Below are 22,200 nucleotides of genomic sequence, written 5' to 3' on the forward strand. Positions count from 1 at the left end.
AATTTGCATAATTACCCAAACAGATCTAAACATTGGGTATAGCAGGGGAAAATGTTTTTTTGAATATTGTTGACATATAACAGTAAAAGACTTAATGTTAAGGTCTGAATGGAACCCATTTAGGCTACCCATGAACATTAATACAGGAAGAAGTACTTTAGAAACCAGCCTTTATTAATTATTATTGCAGAGATGGGGTTTGGGCATTGAGTGCATTGTGTACGTAATTAGATTTTTTGATCCAGGCACTTTTTATTTCACCTACCTTTTGTCTTCTGCATTCTCCTTACCCATTTCTCCTGTTCTTCCCTCAGACTCATCCCCCAGAAACAGTCCCACTGACCCAGCCCCAAACCCCATCTCTCATCTCTGCATTAATGTTCATGGGTAGCCTAAATGGGTTCCATTCAGACCTTAATATTAAATAGTTTACTGTTATATGTCAACAAAATTATACAAGACATTTTCACCTGCTATACCCAATGTTTAGATCTGTTGGGGTATTTATGCAAATTAGCACATATGTAATTAGATTATGCACCATTTGTCCATGTTAACAAACAATTGCAAAAAACTTGTAATACATTTTTTGTTTGTCTTGATGTAAGTAATCAACTCAGTGATTTTCATGATGATATCTAAAGGTTAAATTTTTTACCCTTTTCACGTGAGAAAAAGAATGAATAGGCGTATGAATGGGATATATTTGGGTCTTTTTCTAAACTTTCCCCTAATGGGATTCTTCGGGGCTTTTTTTTCCTTACTCAGGACATATTGAGGATACAAAATCAGTTGAGTTTGCTTCTGTTGCAATTTGTTCAAGGTTGACCCTAGACTTGTAGTCGAGACCGCCTAAACCGAGACCAAGACACTACCAAGACCAGATGGTATCGAGACCAAGACAAGACCAAGACCAAGACCAAGACCAAGACAGACCAAGTCGAGACCAAGACCAAGTCGAGACTAAGACCGAGACCAAGTCAAGACCGGAGGGGAAAAAAACATTAGTGTTGAAGCTAATAAGCAATAACTTGTCAAATGTTGTTTTGCATTTGCCTGCCTATCTCTGCTGATTTCGAAGTCTCCAAATGAATCCATTCTGCAACTTTTAAATACATAATTATATTTTTAAAAACGAAATTATAGGCTTAAGTGCAGGATCCGAAAGTTGGTCGTTTTTGTTGCTATGGTTACACACACACACACACACACACACACCGTTGGCGGTGCGCTCAAAGTCATCTGTCAGTTCAGTTGTGCAGTTACCTAAAATCAATGAAGGTAAAACCCATCATGTCACTGATATGTGTTTTACTAAATATTAATATATCAAAAACTGTACATGATATGTGTTTTTTAAATCAAGTGATCAAAGTGCTCGTTGCCGCTGCGATCAGTGGCGCGGATACAGTGTTTTCTCGCGTGGCTCGCGCGCACCGCACTGTCTTCACTCGCAGCGCTTCAATACGTTGCGGATATCGTCGTGGATATTGTAGTATTGTATTGCTCAATCCCCTGACCACTATGTCGGTCTGAGACAGCGAGACCTAGACAAGACCGAGAGGTCCGAGACCAAGACAAGACCGAGACCAAAGACCGTCAAGGCCGTGACAAGACCGAGACCACGTAAAAGTGGTCTCGAGACCGGTCTCGAGACCAAGACCGGTCTCGAGACATACATCACTAGTTGACCCTCATTTTGGCTTAAAATGACTGGACTATTAAGGGCCATATCATTAAAGTCCAATAGGTGAGAGAGTTCACAAAACTCTGCCACATAATCCTCTATGGTAAGTTCTCCTGGACGCAGATTTAGGAGAGCAACTTCTGGGTTAATGGTAGGTCAAGTTTCCTGTAAGGGATCCACTGGAGGCAAGTAGTGATGTTACGTCTGACACCAACGCTCCGAAGCTTGCTTCAAACTCGAACGGTCCTTGCAATGAACCACTGCTTCGGAGCTTGTATCATTACGTCACTAGTCACGTGAAAATGACGTCTGAAGCAAACACACTGGTTCACTCCTGTAGTGAACCACCTGACTGCTTTGACAGCCCAATCCAGTGTTGACAGGTTTGAAACCTGGCGGCTGTATTTCTTATAAAAGTGAAGCCAAACCATGGCAACACCGTGGGTTGTAGTAGTCGGTGTTTGGATTGCGTTATTGTTGAGAGTGGATTGAGTTTATTTCAGTGTTGTGATGGAGCCAGCGAGAAAGAGAAGTCGTTCCCAAGTTTGGGAACACTTTAAACTTATTTCCCCGAATAAGGTTAGGTCTTTGACATTTCTGCATACAAATATTTTTTACATATGTAGTGAATGATATGGAGAAAGACAGAAACTTCAAAAACCCTCTGCTACATTATACAAGTACAACCAGTTACACAAGCACATCCTTTTCAACATACAAAAATATCAGTCCCACCAGTTAACAAGTTATAGAGTTCTGCTTCCCACAGGAAAGAAGCAGTAATGTAATGGTTTCTATAGTCATGGAAACCATTACAGAAATTATATTGGATTTAATGGTTTTCATGGGAATTTTATTGTTTGTAATGGGAATTATAGTGGTCTCTGTGGGTCTCTACTGATATGTGTTGGGTTCTATTGGTGGGGGCATTACATCCTAATGGAATATGTCCCAAACACACAACAAAAAAATAATTCTGTAGTGGTTTAAATGGTAAAAGCCAATGGTTCCTATTGGTATTTTAATAGAAACCATTAGAATTTCTGTGATGGTTTCCAACTTTTTTTAAGCTGGTCTGATCTTCTGTCCTTGTCTAAAGAAATAATTACACACACACATCATGCTTAATGTTTTATTATCAAGGTGAACACATGAAATTCATCAGTATCTGTAAAATTCACCTACATAAATGAGTTTCACAGCACTAACACTGTTTCAGCTTTGATCGGCTCGGTAAACGCGTAATAAACGGGGCGTTAACGTATACGCCTACTTGCATTTTATGGTTGTCAGCTTTGTTGCATTACATTTATAAATATGTGTTTAATACTACAAAATATGCCCGATGTTACAGTTACTGCACTTGCCGCCCAGAACACAAGAGAACATCCCAATCGAGTGAAGGGATTTGTGGAAACTGAAATGGAAGCACACATCTTACCTTATTCAGATTAAAACACATCTATTTAGCCTCACATACTGACTTTATTTGTAGTTCATACTGTTTTAATACCCTGTGTTTTCTTTCTCATTTTTAGGAAAAGCACTTAATTGTTCATTTCTATACCAAATGTCATACACTTGCAATGAAGCTAAAAATATAAACAACTACATCATTATGTTGATATCCTATATTTTTACAATAAAACTTACGACAAACATGTCTTCTAAAATCCTTAGTTGTTGCGTATACCGAGCTGCATCGAACACATTTGTAAATTACTTTCCTTGAACCCATTGTGCGAGTTCACTTTAATACCGCGTGCTTTATATACATGTTGCTGCTGATTGGACTGCAGTTCTGACACACCCACCAAACAAGAGAAAACGTATCTCAAACCCCGTTGCACAACGGTGCACGCCGTTTCCAGGAAACATGACGTTCAACTCAGAAACCGTAGCAAAACGTTGCGCACCGTTTTGAACCTAAACGTGCCCCAAGACAAGAGGTGTGTTCGACTTCATGCAGCTCTGCGCAGACCGATCAGTGGCTGACTTGAAGCAGTGCATGCCGGTTAGAAATTTTGTCTGACTTGATACAGCGCCGACGCCGCGTGACTGTGACGTATGTCATCAAAGTACTGCGAGAGCGTTTCGAGAGTAGCCGGAGGACTCAGCCAGCGCAGCTTCTCAAGAGCAGCTGCACAAGCTCTGATGACGACACAACTGTTCCACGATTGGCCGGATTCACCACATGACAACGATCACGTGCGTTTCGTGTTTATTCTCACACCTTTAGTTCCACTAAAGCTCACAAATCAGTTTTTTATAACAGTAAACAGTCTTTTCATGTAGTTGCGATGTTATATTGTGTCATGTTTATCAAAATAAAACGGATTAAAAAACGTTGACTCCACTTCATTGATATAGGCTTGAACTTTATTCTTGTTCAAACAGCTGCTGTAGCCTATGAAGTAGTAAACTATTGAATGAAAATGTGTCTGAAATATCTGTGTATTTGGCAAATATTGCATTTATTTCACTTCAGCTGTGGTAAAGTATGCAAACACCACATGAGCGGTCACTACGGGAACCAGAAAGTGTCCGACTTCACGTCTCCGTTTGCAGCTGCTCCCCGCCCGCACGCGGCAACTCTCGCTGATCGGTTACATCCAGCCGCAGCCGATGTCGAACACACCTAAGACCAAATCGTGACAGCCACATAGGTGAATTGGAGACACTAAATTTGAAGAATCATGTTTTCGACAGAAGACAAGGACAGGAGAAAGAGCTCAGTGGCAATACAAACACCAACACGTTCAGCAAACCGGATGCAAGGCAACATTTGTATTTACATTCAGGTTCCTTGTAAAGAAGAATATGCAAAGATCATGCAAAGACTAGTTTCACAAATATTTGACTTTGGGCATACAGACACAGAAACTTGCAGAAATTAAGTGGAAATGCATAACTTGCTACTAAAACTCTAAATATGTGGTTTATTAAAATAAGTTATTGTATCAGCCCAGTACTTTATAATCATGACTTTATTTCCTGGTGGACTGGTAAAACTTGCACACCCAGAATTCACTCATTGAATGACCTAGACCTATGGAAAGAGTCCTGAACATGTAGCCGATTCCTGTTCACAAAACCTCTCCAGCTTTTACTTTCTGTACATTAGCTTTTATATGTTGTCCAATGGTGATGTAGCAACCGTCCAATGAGAATATACATTACATCATATAGAATGCAAGACAGTAAAAGCTGGAGAGGTTTTGTGAACAGGAATCGGCTACATGTTCAGGACTCTTTCCCTAGGTCTAGGTCATTCAATGAGTGAATTCTGGGTGTGCAAGTTTTACCAGTCCACCAGGAAATAAAGTCATGATTATTAAGTACTGGGCTGATACAATAACTTATTTTAATAAACCACATATTTAGAGTTTTAGTAGCAAGTTATGCATTTCCACTTAATTTCTGCAAGTTTCTGTGTCTGTATGCCCAAAGTCAAATATTTGTGAAACTAGTCTTTGCATGATCTTTGCATATTCTTCTTTACATTCTTTACATTCTTCTTTTTGTACGGAATGCTTCAGTACACATAGAAAAACCTAAAAATGCTAAAATTTCAAACTAAAAATGCTAAAACTTTACCAAACAATTATTTTATAAGGTCTACTATAATCTATCTGAATCTCCAAACCAATTGCATTAAAAAATAGAAAAAATATTATCAAAATGACATAAAATAAGCTTTCTGAAAAAAAAAAAAAAAGTAAAATTTTAGGGCTTCTGAGGGAATGATTTGTTACAGAACGCGATTGCAGAAAGTGATATAAAAGTTTTAAAACTGCAATAAAGTTGGCATGAAAACTTTTCTCCACTACACATGTGACACATATCTGAGAGATATAGCTTCTGGAACAAAAACAAAAGTAGTTTCACACCAGTAAACATGTCATCAGAGAAGAGATGCCTTCTTTAACAATAATAACACTGATGGACTCAAAGAAATGATTTAGAGCTTGCCAGATCAAGAATATGCTTATTTTTTGTGTTATATGCCTCCACTCTTGGCAGGCTCTGATAGAAAGAGAGCAGCAGGAGATAAAGGAAGTGTTTGCTGCAGTGATGGAGGCTGTGAAGAGATCAGAGCAGGTGCTGCTGGCTCCTCTGGAGGACGGAAGGAGGTGTTTGGAGAAGGAGATGGATGAGAAGACACAACAATTACAAAAAGACATTCTCAAGTATAAGGAGACAATCGACTCTTTGAATCACACTATGAATGAGGAAGATGTCATCTTCTTCCTGCAGGTCAGTTAATCATGAAATACTGACTAATATTTGACAAACACAAAATAATACTATTATATGCCCCAAATAATACTATTGTGTGTCCCAAATAATACTATTATATGTCCCTTTTCAGTCTTACCCGTCTGTACCAGCTGAGTTCAAAGATGACTGGATGGTTTCCATTGATACTGAATTAAACTTTGGCACAATGAGAAATATACAGGCAGCCTTATTGGCTGAGATTGAGACTCACCTGGAGAAACTTTGCACTGTTGGTGAGTGATTATGTCTGAGAGCTGTGATATAATTAGCAAACATTCCCTATTGTTATTGCCGATAAATAGAGTTAAGGATTTGGACAAGATTTAAACTTGTTCTGCACTGTTTGTGAGCCCTTGTGAAAAAGAAGTATACTTCAGCATACCTTTAAAAATATTATGCTACTTATTAAAGAAATAATATACTGTGAAAGTATGTGAACTGAATGTAATGTTTTCGGACACTTAATTGCATGTTAATTGCAATTACTAAATGAAAATGCATCATAGTTTAAATATTAAATGCAATTAGTTGAAATTTAGAGTGTTTTGACCCACTTAAGTATAACTTTATATGCAATGTAGCCTATATTTTATAATTACTTCTATTGTCTTTGAAATATGGTTAAAGTGTCAGGAGAAACAAAGGACCCAAGAGCGAAGGCAGGTACCGAAACAAACTTTATTGCTTGAAGAGAACAAAAGCAGTCTGCAGTTCCCTATCTATTAGGCTGTAACGATATGCGATATGAAACTGAAATCGTGATCCTCTGCAGATCCACGAACCTGTGTCGCAGTGTGAGAAGGCAATCGTGACACACCCCTTCCAACTCTCAGAGTTATCCTTCCCGTCCAGATCCAATGCTACCACATCTTTAAATTACTGGCTGTGCCGGTAAACTTGACAACCGCACCACCGCGATGGCTGCGTAGCACCGGCGGTGGTCCGCGTAAACACATTTTTTGTATGTGAATGCTGTTTTACATGAATATTATGACACAAGTGAAGCACAAAGCTTTGTTTACAAAATAAATATTAGGTAGCAATTAAATGTTACATCGCAGCCATGGAAATTCATGATGAATGAGAGAGTTGTGCGGGAGCCCATAAATTTAAGCTTTGTCGGCTTTGAATTATGGTTTGCGATCTGGTCACCCGATTATCAGCGAATTTAACAATATTCCATTAGTTATTCCATATAGAAAGCTTGAATTGTCTACTTTTAAACAAAACAATTCTAAACGAAAAGAAACCGACTAGCCTATACTGCCTGCTTATGTAGGCCTATTCTGTGTGTAGGAAGTGTGCATTTCTCTCTATAGACGTTCACTGCGAAGATGACGAGTCAGCATCGTCAACTTTATCTTTGCAGCCCGACACTGACACAGAAAACACTAGTTTATTAATACACATTTAAAATGTCTCCTTGCTAAATTTGACACATTCGTAATCATTACTTTTGCCAGTTCTTTGTGACAGCTGTTATGTGCGTTATTGGCAGCGTCACATTCTCGGTTACATGAACGCGTCACCACCACCGCATCAGCACCGAAAAGATGGAGATTTTATTTTAGAGAATAATCGCACAACCTATTCGATATTCTATAATTAAATCAACTAATCGAATATTCAAAAATCGTGACTCATCCCTGCATGGAATCTCTTGTTACCCAAATCTTCACTTACGTCTCACCCATTTTCGAAGGGGATTATAAATGTTTCTTCCTTGGTTCGCTTTTAATTAGGTCTATTATTTTCGTATTCTTTACTGTGGTAAAGTAAAAAAAGCTGTAGGAAAGATAGCCTACCTTTTTACCTGCACGTCAAATTCTTTTTAACATAGTTTGTTCTTGTTATTAGACATGGTAAGGCGTGTCAAGTTTATTTGTAAAGCGCCTTTCACACGCGCGGGTGATTTTTAGTTTAGCTTTTTTTCTGGCAGCACAAAATCAAACAGCCTAAATGCCTTTTTAAATAGATTTAACTTTATTATATTATTTAAGTTACCAATATTTACTGATATTTATTTCAATGCTTTACAGGCTTTAGTGTGTTGTTTCTTTGACAGAATTGCTCAAATAAACACTTTTTTTGCTCAAATAAACACTACCTTTTTTTTATTTCAAAACAACCACCGCACCACCGAGCCACCACCACTGCGGTGGTAAAAAAACTGCCACCGTCACAGCCCTAACTATTAGTATTATTTGAAGTTAACATTATAAAATACGTAGACAAAATCTCTACTATTACATCTCTACTATACGGTTCACTCATATTGCATCACTAGACGCATTCGGAAAACTCCTTTTTCTCAGATTACTGAAGCCTTATATAAAAGAGACAGCTGCGGAGTTGCATGAACCATTGACTGCGCAGCTGAGCTGCACGAACCTATGGCGCTAAAGCCCACCGAAATGGGAGGGGCTACCCGTATATATATGCGGGCATTCACCAATAGGATCACAGATTAATTCTCCTTCAGCGACGAATATCTTCTCTTCGCTGGACTCCGAGACAGAAAAAAGCGATCGGCACACTGCAAGCAAGCTGATTGACAGCAAGCTGATTGACAGTGCTCGGCTATAAGGCGATACTAAAGAGCAAATTTCAAAGCAAATTTTCGCACACGCCATTGTTGCAAATGTCGCACCACGAATGTGGCTCGAGCTGGGGACCCCTCCACTCCTCTGGTGAGCACAGTGAGTGTGTTGCCTGTCTGAGAAAATCCCACACAGAAGCCACGCTCACCAAGTCAAGTCAAGTCACGTTCATTTATTAAGCGCTTTTAACAGTATGGATTGTTTCGAGCTGTTCTCATTGTTAGCTATTCACATTGCGAGAGCATGAGTCTCGCCTCTCTCTGCTTTTGGGTCGATTTCTTCTCAGAGAGCGGAGGAAGAAGCGAGTGAGCTCATGCCAGCGTAGATCCCGTGTGACTCACTCTCCCCACAAAGTGAGGATTGTATTTTTTCAGCGGATCTTAAAGATGCCTACTTTCATTTCCATCGAAGATGAGGTCGACATCTTCACCTCAGAAGACAACTCTCACTGCCCAATATATTTCTCAAAGGACAGAGATGTGCTGGCCCACAAATGGCTCAGCCTTCCCTATATCTCCCAGAGTTGATGCAGATGTTCACAGCAGCCCTGGGGCCAATTCCCTTGAGGAAGGACCTCCTTTCCCAGTTAAAGGGAACAATCTGGCACCCCTGACCCGAGTTATGGGCCCTTCATTTCCGGCCCCTCGACTGGAGCCTATGGACCTTCCCTCCAGAATCTTAAACACTATTCCGTTAACCCTGTCCACTATTTTCGTTAAGCCCTTTCCACTAGACGCCTCTACGAAAAGTATTAAACGAAAGTTTATAAATGTTAAGTTTAAAAAACGCTCTGCCCAGATCAGGCAGTCAGAGCAGCTCTTCGTGTGCTTCGGAGGCTATACCAAAAGGCATCCGGTCACGAAGCGAAGACTATCCCACTGGATAGTGGATGCGATTGTGCTAGCTTATGATTGGCCTTCAGTGGCCCATCGGAGTAAGGGCCCACTCCACCAGAGACATGGCCTCATCCTGGGCTTGGTCCAGCGGAGTGTCCATTAGCGCCATCTGTGCGGTGGCCGGCTGGTCCTCGCCGTCCACCTTAGCCAGATTTTACAACTTGGGCGTCCCTGCTCTACAAGCACTGGTCCAGTCTGATTAGCTCGGCTTTGACATCTACACGAGCTCGACCCACTAGAACCCTCCTTTGTGACTCCGACATAACGGTCTGAGTCTCTTAGTCTCCGGCGATTACCTCGCCCTACCTTAGCCTTGATGCCCTCTGGGTCCTTATTCAAGTGTACTAGGCAAAGGCCATAGACTGATTGTCATCCCGCAGTTATAGCACGGCGCGATTGGACTGGGTTCCCAATGCGTCTAGCGACAAAATATTAGTGAACTGTATCGATAGGGAATGTACTCGGCTGCTAACGTAACGTTAGTTCCCTGAGATAATGGGAATGAGTATTGCATAGCTGGGCGTGCTGTCATGCTGCCATTTTGGCGGGCTTTAGCACCATAGGTTCCGCTGCGCAGCCATTGGTTCATGCATCTCCGCGGCACAACCATTGACTTGTGCAGTTTCACTGCGTGATTCTATAAGGCTTCAGTAATCTGAGAAAAAGGAGTTTTCCCAATGCGTCTAGCGAAGCAATACTCGTTCCCGTTATCTCAGAGAACCGAGGTTCCGTTAGTAACCGAGTACGTTCACCGGCACTCTTGGTGGATGCAGATCTGGAAGAAACTCCAGATAAATAAACTTGTCAGGTGGGGTCAGTAGTATGGGGTTCCAGGATTGGCAGTGGTCACGTAGACAAGATTGGCCCAGTGTGCTTTGTTCGACACCGCTTAGTGCGTTCTGGAAATGTCCTGCCCCTTCATAATAGCCAGCTCTACTCACTCAGATGTAAATAGCCTATTAAGGATGGGGTCAATTTCAAACCAATTCAAGCCTAATTTAGACTTAATAATAGTAATAATTATAATCAAGCGCAGCATCAGTTCTGGCAGGTCACGTTAGTCAAGCTTGCATCAGCTGACTCTCAGCTCTCCCTTTCATTATCATCAACATACACAGTGAAGTACACAAAACACTTGTTACAACTAACAGTAAACAAATATATACACACCTTTTCAGTGGGTGCTTAACCCTCTGGGGACCAGAGTGTTTTTGGGGCCCTTTGGATGTTTTGACATGCTCTGACATTTGTGCTTTTTTCAGTTGCTTATAAACATATTAATGGCACAGGTGAAATTAAACTCTATTTAGCACAAACAGGTCTACCATAATGTGTGAGCAACATGTATGTACATGTTTGTATTTTTGAGAGAATATTGTTTATGCGTGGTTATTGAAAAAACTAAAAAATAAAGTTTTTGAAATAAGGACACAAAAAACATACTAAATATGAGTCCACAAGACTTTTGACTAATGTACGTTGTTGCCTAGAGTTTTTGCTTCAAAATGATCTGAAAATCATCCTTCCTAATCATTCACATAAAACAATAGATTGTTTTAAATTGTGAAAAACATTTTTTTGTTTGCCAAGGCAATATGCGGATGGGCGGAACGGCCCAACCCCTATCATGAATAATTAAGTGGTTCTCAGACAGTGACCCTGCATAATAATGAGCCTTTCATTCAGGGGTGTCACACAAGAAAGAATGTAAGGACAATATATATATATATATATATATATATATATATATATATATATATATATTGTCATTGCATTCTTTCTTGTATATATATATATAGCCTACATGTATATATATATATATATATATATTTTGTCATTGCATTCTTTCTTGTATATATATATAACCTACATGTGTATATATATATATATATATATATATATATACACACACACACACACACACAAACACACACATATATATATATATATATACAAACAATCAAAATATAAATGAAAGCCAAAAGCACATTTTTAGTCATACCTGGAAACAAATCCTGGTCAAATGCTATATGGGCCATTCTACAGAATTGGTTCAAAGTTACAGTTGGAAACATCTTGAAAAGAAAATAGTCTTTTCCCATAAATGTCTTATAAAGTATTATTTTTTAAAGTAGACCAATACAATAAAAATAAACCAGTCGCATTTCAAAGTCGCTCGCGAAATGACCGCCAGGTGGCGCAAAGGGACATTTATCAAAACGTAAGTGGGGCTAATGTCAATTAACAACAGTAAGGATGAAATTCTACAAGTTATGGTAATTTACAAATAAGCCTACAACAAACATTTATTTTTAAACAAATATTTTTAAATATGCAACATGCACGTTTAAACAACAAACAATACAATCTGAACCAGCGCTCCTGTATTGAGACATGCAGCGCGTTTCAGTTACGATCCTGGTTCCAGTGGCCTTAATACATTCACGGCTTTTTAAAATGTCACAAAGCGTTTTGAGATGGTTTTGAATGAAATATTGAAGTTTATAATTAGGGTATTTTGGCACACCACGCCGAGTGGCTATGCATTATTCTAAAATCTGGCTTTATTCTGGCATGTTGAATTAGAGTTTGACAAACGCGGCGGCGCGTTCATTTGGATTTATTTTTCTCATAACAGCTAAAAGAACTTACTGCGTAATTGTTGGTCATACAGATAAGATATCATCTTTTAAAACTGTAAAAGGTCTACTTTTATTCATGTAGGCTAAAGTAGGCCTACACTCACACAGGCTAACGACAAAACGTTTTCTCGCTCATGTGAGAAACAAACGTTTGGGCATTTCTCAGTGAGGAAATTAATAGCCGAGCGGTAGAACTTACGGTTCATCATCAAGATGACACGGGTTCAAATCCCGATCAAACATGGTCTACTGCAAATTTTATATTTATTAATGCAGAGAGATTTGTCTAGCTCTAAAACTCTGTTACGCCATACAGTTTTTTGGTTATATTTATAAAATAAAATTACCATGCATTTCCATTTTACACTAGGAACAATAGTATCGAACACAACGACGTTGCATCTGTACCAATCGTACGAGGCTACCAATCGTAATTTCAAAAGCAGTTCTGTAAAAAAAGTAATTTTACATATATAGCCTATATATATATATTTTTTTTTATTAGGCCTATTATTATCATTATTATTTTGATTCCCTACAACCTAGAGTTTTTAAAAACATGGTTTTAAGTAAAGTGTGATTTGCCAGGGGGGACGGGGATTTCCTTCTGGTCTAAACATCCCTGCTTCTGCTGAATTATTTGAATCCCCACACCCCTCCCTCCACAGTAATCAATGCTATAGGCTACTTCACCAATAGACCCACGGCCGCATTAACAATAGGGCTAGGCGGGGCTAAAGCCCCGGGGCCCGAACAAGGAGGGGGCCCGTGATTGGCTGTGGAGTAGATACTAGCCATCTGATTGCCAAAGCCTTACCACGCAACGCCCCCCACAAATTAGCCCTGTTATTTAGTGGTGCTTTGCCGTATATTCCATGCATTATCATGGAATCATTAATATTATAGTGACCGTTCGCAAAGACCCGCCTTTTTTAGTTACAGTGTGACAAGCCAGGCGTCTCTCACGAGTCACGCACATCATGTTCTCACTCACGCAGTGAAAAATACATCGCGGGGCAAAGACTAACGTTACACCGAGTGACTACGAGAGAGAGAGATCAGAGCAGCTTACTGTTGATATGAAACAAGGAATGGTGAATTGAAACGTCACGTTTTAATTTGATATAACAAATACATTTATTCTATATTTAACTTGTGAACGATCTACCTGCTGCTGCACGTAGCAGGGGCGGATCTACAGGGGGGCAAGGGGGGGCAGGTGCCCCCCCTCTCTAGAGCCTTGCCCCCCCTGCTGCCCCCCTAACTTTGATGATCCAAAAACTGTACTTGTAAAAACAACCTGCCACTATGTCCACAAGCTTCTCAAAACAGTGAACTAAACAATACATTTACCAAAAGTGAACAATTTAATTTTTAATTTTAAATATATTATTAGCCCCTCCCCCCTGCGTCCCTGATTCAAACGTGCAGAGCGGCGTTGGCGGCTCACACACACACACACAGCGAGTCTGCTGCGGTGAGGTGGCCCTGCAACCCGACTGGAGAGAGTGAGCTTCCCCAGAGCCTCTGAAGGTGAAGTGAGTTTCCCCAGGTGTAGTTTAAACACACACGTTTAACTTAAAGTTACATTTGTAATGAATGTATTGTATACTAAAGACGATTCAGCATCAGCAAAAACAGCGCGTCTATTACGTTAGCCAAAATCAGCGGTCAATTCGCTCCCTCGTGATTTGTAAGAGCACTCTTCCCTTTGATTAGCCTAATTTTGATTTTAGTAAAGACAAGAACAGCTTAAGGCGAGACACAATAACATCGGGGTTTTTTTCACTGGTTAATTTGAAGATTTTGGGCTATTTGTCTTCAATAACATGTCTTCTTTCAGACTTGTGGTGAAATTTTTTTTCCAAAAAAACACATTTAGGACTTTATTTTACTACACTTTGTCTATTTGCGTCAGTATTCTCCTAAATTCAACAGAAGTTGTCGTTCTAAATCAACATGTTGCTCCGCGATCGCTGCATGTCAATGTCATCACATACATCTCTGTTGGAAAGCTCTCTCTCCTGTACATTGTTGTCGTATCCAAATATGGTCATTTCCTTTTAATCAGCAACCAATCGTGAAAGTACAATGGGCATTTAACTCTAAAACCGAAATCTCATTGGCTGATGTCAATTTCTGACAACGTGATTCGTTCAGATGCATCACGTGACGTGCTCTGACATTTAGATATGCGTTTTTGACCGTTTTTCTGTTCAGTTGAAGGCCATAAATGCTGTGATTTAGGTGGTTTGTATTGTTGTTGCTAATGATTTGGTAAGATATTGTGTCTGTAAATAGTTGTTTCCACTAAAAAAAGTATGAATTTTTACATTACAAATCTTTAAATGCTGTTTTCTCAAAATTAGTTTTTTGTCATTCTCCAGTACAAACATCTCAGCCTGTGTAGCACCTATGTACACCAAACTTTCCAGTTATACACTTAGCAGTATTCTGAAGATATTTTCAGAGGGATTTGTTAATAAATCATTCCTAAAAACCTTTGTAGTGTGTAAGGGCATGATTAAACAATAACGTTAATCATTTAATAACGATTAAATGTGTTTTTGTGTTTGTTTTGTTAAAGCAATTCACATATAGGGATTCCCATGTACCGTCTACCCCTGCCACCCTGCCAAGACCTCTTGCCACCCCTTTGCCCCCCCATATAAAATTTTCTAGATCCGCCACTGGCACGTAGGCCTATAGATGGCTGCCTGCGCCTTATTAGAATATACGCATCAACCAATCAATCGCATCCACTCTTCACTTCATTCTATTCTTAAAACACATGCGTCATCATCGACCCCAAAAATTTTCGGTAAGTTTGATTATTAACTTGATGGATGTATGATGCTTTTTGTGTTTGATCAAACTCTATTTTCGCCTAAAGGGCTGGCGATAATATATCCGGTAGAAATATGTACATTTTCCTGCGCCATCATGATACAAGTTTATAATTTAAACGCGTTTTTTAAACATTGTGGTTTGGATACAAATTATTTTAAACTGCTCAGGCACAGTAAGCAGCGGGAGAGAATTCATTTTGGTTTTGAGACCATGGTGAACTTGAGACGGTTTTGCACAGCGCACTTGAGTTCCGACCCTGAGGTCTTAAAGTGACAGTAGCTACTAATAAAGCTGCTGTCGCCATTTCTGCAATAATGTTAATCAAACATTAGAAATAAAGTTATTTACTGCCCTTGAGTGATTCACTTTTGTAGAATAAATAAGAATGAATGTTGAATTTATAGAGAAAACTATGTATTATTTATTTGATCACTTTATACAATATAATATTATTCAGTGCTTTAAGTTTTTCAAGTAGGTCGATTTCTTATGTGCCTTTGTTCTATTGTTATTTGTGACTCTTGTCATCAGTAAGCTTGAGATTCTTTTCTTAAGCTACTATTATTTTTTGTGATATTGAAATTGGTCACAAGAATTATGAAATTTGAGTGGCATAAAATTTTGATATGATAAAAAATCGTATTAAAAGTAATATAACTTAACTGTGAAGTATATCATAGATGAATAAAACGACTCGTATAATGATAGAACATTTAGCTCATGTAGTTGGTGACCTAAAGTGGTGGTGGGGGGGCCCTGCAGAGCTCATAGCCCCGGGGCCCAGTGAGCTCTTAATGCGGCCCTGAATAGACCATATCAAATATAAAATAGAGATATGCAACAAGCACGTTTAAACAACGACAAACAATAAAATCAAAACCAGCGTTTCAGTTGTTCATTAGTTCAAGTGGCCTTAATGCATGCACGGCTTTTCAAAATTTTACAAAGCGTGTTGAGATTATTTTGAATGAAATATTGAAGTTTATAATTAAGTGTTTTGGCAGACCACGCCGAGTGGCCCTATGCATTTTTCTAAAGTCGGGTTTTATTCGAACTTTTGCTAACGACAAAAACAGTTTATCTGTCGTCTCTGTCTCCGGGAACTGCGCGTCACAAAAATGAACCGAAGCCACTTCAGCTCAGTCACTATAAGAAATCGGCTCTGTCTAAAGCCTTTAAATGTCTAAATATTCTGGCTAATAAATGTTATCTGATTATGTAATCCATATGAAAACGAGAGGTACAGAGGATGTACTCAAACATGTAGCCTGTAAGCGCTTCCCAATGAGAAAATGACAAGGGTGAAAATCTCGCTCTAATGAAATGTAGCAGGCTAAATCGCCCTGAATTAAAATGTAAAAACAGATCAAATAATGTATTTGTCGAAATGTTGCGATATTGTTTCATTTAAGTTCATAATTATTCAATACATGTTATTTAATTTAGCAGCATTACCACAAAGCACCGTGGTTCGATATTTATTTGAATAAAAAAATAAAAAATAAAAAACTTAATTCACAAATTGCATGCCTGGTTGAAAGGATCCAAAGATCCATGTAGACTTTAATATTGAGTTGAACATTTTGTTCATGAAAACAAATTAACATGCGTTTTTTTCAGATTATATTTAGTTTTGCTTGGAAAAAGCTGGCCCAAACCAGTTTTATTTCATCAATTACTGAAATAATGAAATATTTAGTAATAAACTTTTATGATAGAAATATCACTAGGCTACATGTAACTAAATCATTTAATTCCTTCATTATCAACACTGTCTAGAATAGCGATTTAAGTGTGAATTGCGACTTCTCTTTGTGTTAAGTCAGCCTCAGACTCCGATAGCCTGTGGGGGGTTGGAGGGACAGTTCAGTGCTGTATCGAGCGCGCAGGACAATAGGCATAGGTGTTAATGTTCCTCTTTCATATGGAGAGCGAGGGAGACTAAATAAACTTGTTAAAAAGAGATTCAGCGCGAGAGAGGCAAAGAAAAACGCATGTTTTAATTTAATTATGTTGCTTTGGACAATTTTCGTTTTGTAGGCCTACTGTTTTAATTGTTTAATATAGCTGTCATTTCTTTGGCAATACAAATTTAAAATGTCGCAAGAATAAGATTAGCCTAGTGTTTCTTATTTTGCATCGCAAAAGAAATAAACTCTAAACCCGATGCAACCCTGTTTTAAATTAAAAAAACTGTCCCGACACTTTATTTAAACCTTGAAATGTTCGAACTTGGTTTCAAACTTAAGTAATTTTAGTGTTCTTTTACATTACACAATAATTTAGCAGACTAAAGACGAGCTTCTTCATTTTCATTTTCTGATGCAATCGGCTGACAATCTTCCTTCATCAGTTTTTGTCGTTTGTGCAGCGGCTGCGGTTCTACAGGAATGTAGCAAATTTATGTTGTAATAATAATTAAACAAAACTCTTGACTTTAAATAAGTAAACAGTTATAAACAGTTAGCTATTTAAGCATCAAGAAGGTTAAATATAAACGCTGTTGGCCAACATCAGTTAACAACATGTATGCTACATTGAGATTCGATCTCGAGTCGATTGAAGCTCCTCGAAGCTCGTGTTGTTGCGTTAACCACTGAGCTATCGTCTGTACGTCTGTAAATGTTTTTATTGCAATGTTTTACTTTTTCATTATTTATTCAATTTCATTTCAGTAGCCTAATTTCAGTATTGTGATTATGAATTATTTTAACTATACGTTTCACTTGTTGAATTCATCTGCTACCAGCTTTCAATCGCTCTGAATCAGTGCGGTGCGGCAGCAGATTACGCATTAGAGAGAATAAACAAACACTTTTCAGAGTCTATGATTGTAGCGCCTCTTGGCGGTAAAAGGCAGCAAATACACCACACATTTTACCGCCGCGGTGGAACGGCTGATGTGGGCATTGTCATGGCTTGCCTCAACATTTGCGTTTGAATAGCGCGCGTCCTCCGTGGGCGTGTCAGATTAACGCGTAATGAAGTGTAATGAGCTGGGGAAAAAAAATCTGACAGCACTCTCTTTTCGTACAGATTACATAAACTGAGAATATTTGTTTTTTATATAAATTACATCATTGAAAAGAAGAGAATTCAAGCTTCATAAAGAAAAATCTCTCGTGCCTGTATGACAAGTATTTGCAGAGTTAGAGTTAATTTTTCGGACGTGTTTCAGAATGGACTGCACTGACAGAGAGAAGGCAAAACTCGCATCATGTTTATTTTTCTTTATTTGACAAAAAGCACAAAACTTTGTTTTTATTGTGAGTATACAGAAAAATAATAGACAATTAACAAGATCGATTGATGTATAACACTTATATGTACGATCAAAATCAACAGAGTATTTTAAGTCTATTTTTCTGCTATGTGAAAAAAAAACGGCAAAACGCGCGGGCGCGTTTCTGGTCCCCAGAGGGTTAATAAACTGATAAACTTTATATCCGTAAAACGACTCAATGAGCTGTCATAAAGTACGCGCTCTCACTTTCATTTCTGCCGTGATCAGTAACGGAAGGCCTATCACTCCGGAGAGTGTAAGCTGGGTCACAAACTGTTGGTACTGATCCATTCTCGAGTAACAACGAGAGTAAATGAAGACTGCTATATGTTCATTCTTACATCCAACAACAAAACACCTCAATAACTTTAGAAGACATTCTAGTCTACAGCTGCTCCAGCGTAGAAAAAATGCCCTTTAAATAAAATATATTTTTTTATTTGAGCTTTTTATGCTCAAACAGCAACATTACAGACTAACTAAAAAGTGAAAATGCATAATAGGACCCCTTTAAAGATTTGAAGTAGGCCCACACTACAAGTGCACATTCAGTACAATTAAGCACACTTCTTTTTCACATTGGTGTACAGTCATGAATGACACCTCAAATCTTCTGTTTTGTTAAGGAGAGGTGGATAGTGGTAATGATGGTAAATACCATATTTAATTAATGTATTTTAGAGTAACATTTATGTATCATATGAAAATGGTATCAAGGTATGGAAACAATCAGATATTTGTTCATGGCATGTCTGTCTCAGTACTTTTAAAGGATTGGTTCACTTCAGAATTAAAATTTCCTGATAATTTACTCACCCCCATGTCATCCATATAGTGGACTTCAATGGCAACCAATGGGTTGAAGGTCCAAATTGCAGTTTCAATGTAGCGTCAAAGGGCTCTACACAATCCCAGCAATGGAATAAGGGTCTTATCTAGAGAAACGATCGGTCATTTTCTAAAAAATAAATTAAAATGTATATACTTTTTAACCACAAATGCTTATCTTTCAGAACTATGCGATACACCACGCATTATGTAATCACGTTGGAAAGGTCAATAGCAACGTAGACGAAAGTACCATCCAATATTTACAAAGTGAACGTGCAAAGACTAAGTCAAATGCCCCTTTTTAAAAAAAAGAAAGGTAAAACAACGATGTTGGACGATTTTGAACTTGGAGGTGAAAATTATATGGGAGTTTTTTGCCTTACCGCGGTACTTTCTGACCTTTTCAACGTGATTACGTAATGCGGGGCGCATCGCAGAGTTCTGAAAGATGAGCATTTGTGGCTAAAAAAGAAATATTTCAGTGGCTGAAAATCACAGATTGTTTCTCTAGATAAGACCCGTATTCCTTGGCTGTGATTGTGTAGAGCCCTTGAGCCCTTTGAACCTGCATTGAAACCGCAATTTGGACCTTCAACCCATTTGTTGCAATTGAAGTCCACTATATGGAGAAAAATCCTGGAATGTTTTCCTCAAAAATCTTAATTTCTTTACGACTGAAGAAAGAAAGACATAAACATCTTGGATGACATGGGGGTGGGTAAATTATCAGGAAATTTTAATGCTGAAGTGAAATAGTCCTTTAAATGTAAGGCTGTCGTCATGATTTGTTTTGTGATGTTATCTGTTCTCATTACAGAAATTAGAAGAATTCACAGCTTTTCAGGTATGTGTAGGAATAATTGGTAACACTTTACAATAAGGTCCAATTAGTTAACTTTAATGCTTTAACTAACATTAACTAACAATGGACAATACATTTGTTGCGGTATTTATTAATTTTTGTTAACGTTCGTTAATAAAAAATACAACTGTTTGTTTGTGTCAGCTCAGGTCCATTCAACTTTTGATTTAAATTATGTATTAGTAAATGTTGAAGTTAACATGATTAATAAATGCTTTAAAAGTATTGTTGATTGTTAGTTCATGTTAATGCAGTTAACTAATGTTAACAATTGAAATGAAGCTCAAACATCAAGTATCTGAGAATCTTGTCTTTGCTCAGTGGACGTGACTCTGGATGCAGAAACAGCACATCCACACTTAGAGGTGACTAGAGACGGCACAGTGGTCAGAGACACTGGAAAAAGCCATGATATCCCAGGCAGTCCACAACAGTTTGACTTGGTTGGAGGAGTCCTGGGAAAGCCTCGCATCACGTCGGGAAGAGCTTTCTGGGTCGTGGAGGTGGGGAAGAAGGTGGGCTGGGAACTCGGGGTGATGAGAGAAGGCGCAAACAGGAAAGGAAAAGTCTCCTACAAACCCAGCGAGGGATACTGGTCCATCGTGCTCTGCGGTCAAAACATGTATGGAGCTTTTGAAGACCCTCCAGTCCTGCTGAATCTCAACACCAAACCCCAGAAGCTGGGAGTGTTTGTGGACTGTGAGGAGGCTCTGGTCTCCTTCTATGATATGGTGGCTCGTTCACATATTTACACATTCACTAAGTGTAGCTTTCATGGTGCAATCCGTCCATACTTTAATCCTCATCCCAACAAAGACGGAACCAACTCAAGTCCATTGGTCATTTGTGCTGTCAATCAAACTGATGTCTCTGTTTGAGAGAAAGGGCAAATCTTGATTTTGAAACAAAGAAGGATCAGAAAGTTTATATACTATATATATATATATATATATATATATATATATTTATTTCATTGACACTATTGCTAGTAGTATGGTTATCTATCTATCTATCTATCTATCTACAGTATATCTATCTATCTATCTACAGTATGTATATCTATCTATCTATCTATCTATCTATCTATCTATCTATCTATCTATCTATCTATCTATCTATCTATCTATCTATATCTATCTATCAACATGTAACTTTAAATGGAAATTAAACTTGCTTTTTGATCTTGTGGGGACCTTTGGGGAAAACAGCTTATAAATCATCCTAATTATGTTTTTTGGGGGGGTTTTTTTGAAAATGAAAAAAATGCAGAAAGTTTTCTCTGGGTGTTGTGTTTAGGGGTAGGGGTAGGGTTAGTGGATAGAATATACAGTCTGTACAGTATGAAAATCATTGTGTCGATGGAAAGTCCCCATGGAAACCCAACATGAATAAAGCATGCTAAATGAATTTTTGAATATATAGAAAACGCAGTATAAAAATCATTCTGTCAATGGAAAGTAAAAAAAAAACAACGTGTGTGTGTGTGTGTGTGTGTGTGTGTGTGTGTGTGTGTGTGTGTGTGTGTGTGTGTGTGTGTGTGTGTGTGTGTGTGTGTGTGTGTGTGTGTGTGTGTGTGTGTGTGTGTGTGTGTGTGTGTTTGTTTTATGCTTTCTGTCCAAATATTGCTATTAATATCTTTTTGATTGTCAGCCAACTGCACAGGATGATTTATACCTTCATTACCTTTGTTCTAAGTTGTACAGTTAACATCAGAGAGGATTGTTTGTTTAACATGATTGCTAAACAGGTATAATTATCATCATGGAATTGACCAATGTTCATGCAAGTAACACTGAAGCTAATTGTTCTCATAACTCATTAATTATGATTACTTTCTCATTTTATGAGAACATTTTATGATTAATAATAATTGAAAGTACTAAGAGGAATATATTTTCTATCCACACATGAACAAATCAAGATATTCACATCTTTCACACTGTGCATTGTTGTCCATGTAAATCGTTCAAAAGCGGGCCAGGTGAGCGAATTACACATGCAAATCCACAGGGAAGTGTTTGCTTTGAGAGTGCTGAATGCTCGCAAGAAACCCAAGATATTCACATCTTTCACACTGTGCATTGTTGTCTATGTAAATCGTGCAAAAGCAGGGCAGGTGAGCAAATTACACATGCAAATCCACAGGGAAGTGTTTGCTTTGAGAGTGCTGAATGTTCCTAAGAAAATTATTACTTTTATTTCCAACTTGAAAATTTGTATTAGTCGCTTTCTGAAATGCGTGCTTGAGTTTAACATTTGAATGAGGAA

At 38.4% G+C, this 22,200-nt stretch overlaps 1 protein-coding gene across 1 annotated transcript in view; it reads left to right on the top strand.

Moving 5' to 3' along the window:
- LOC130082271 (E3 ubiquitin-protein ligase TRIM21-like) overlaps positions 1 to 20,854 on the top strand; it is a 36,034-nt gene extending 15,180 nt beyond the window's left edge. The window contains exons 4-7 of the mRNA XM_056247072.1: positions 5,711 to 5,944; positions 6,060 to 6,201; positions 19,888 to 19,914; positions 20,254 to 20,854. Coding sequence (XP_056103047.1) covers positions 5,711 to 5,944; positions 6,060 to 6,201; positions 19,888 to 19,914; positions 20,254 to 20,810 — 960 coding nt within the window. The 3' untranslated portion in view covers positions 20,811 to 20,854. The remainder of the gene's footprint in view (positions 1 to 5,710; positions 5,945 to 6,059; positions 6,202 to 19,887; positions 19,915 to 20,253) is intronic.
- The last annotated feature ends 1,346 nt before the right edge of the window (positions 20,855 to 22,200 follow it).

This window comes from Rhinichthys klamathensis, unplaced genomic scaffold (genome assembly GCF_029890125.1).
Source record: "Rhinichthys klamathensis goyatoka isolate OS25496 unplaced genomic scaffold, OSU_Roscu_1.1 h1tg000042l_1, whole genome shotgun sequence".
Taxonomy (NCBI): Eukaryota; Metazoa; Chordata; class Actinopteri; order Cypriniformes; family Leuciscidae; genus Rhinichthys; species Rhinichthys klamathensis.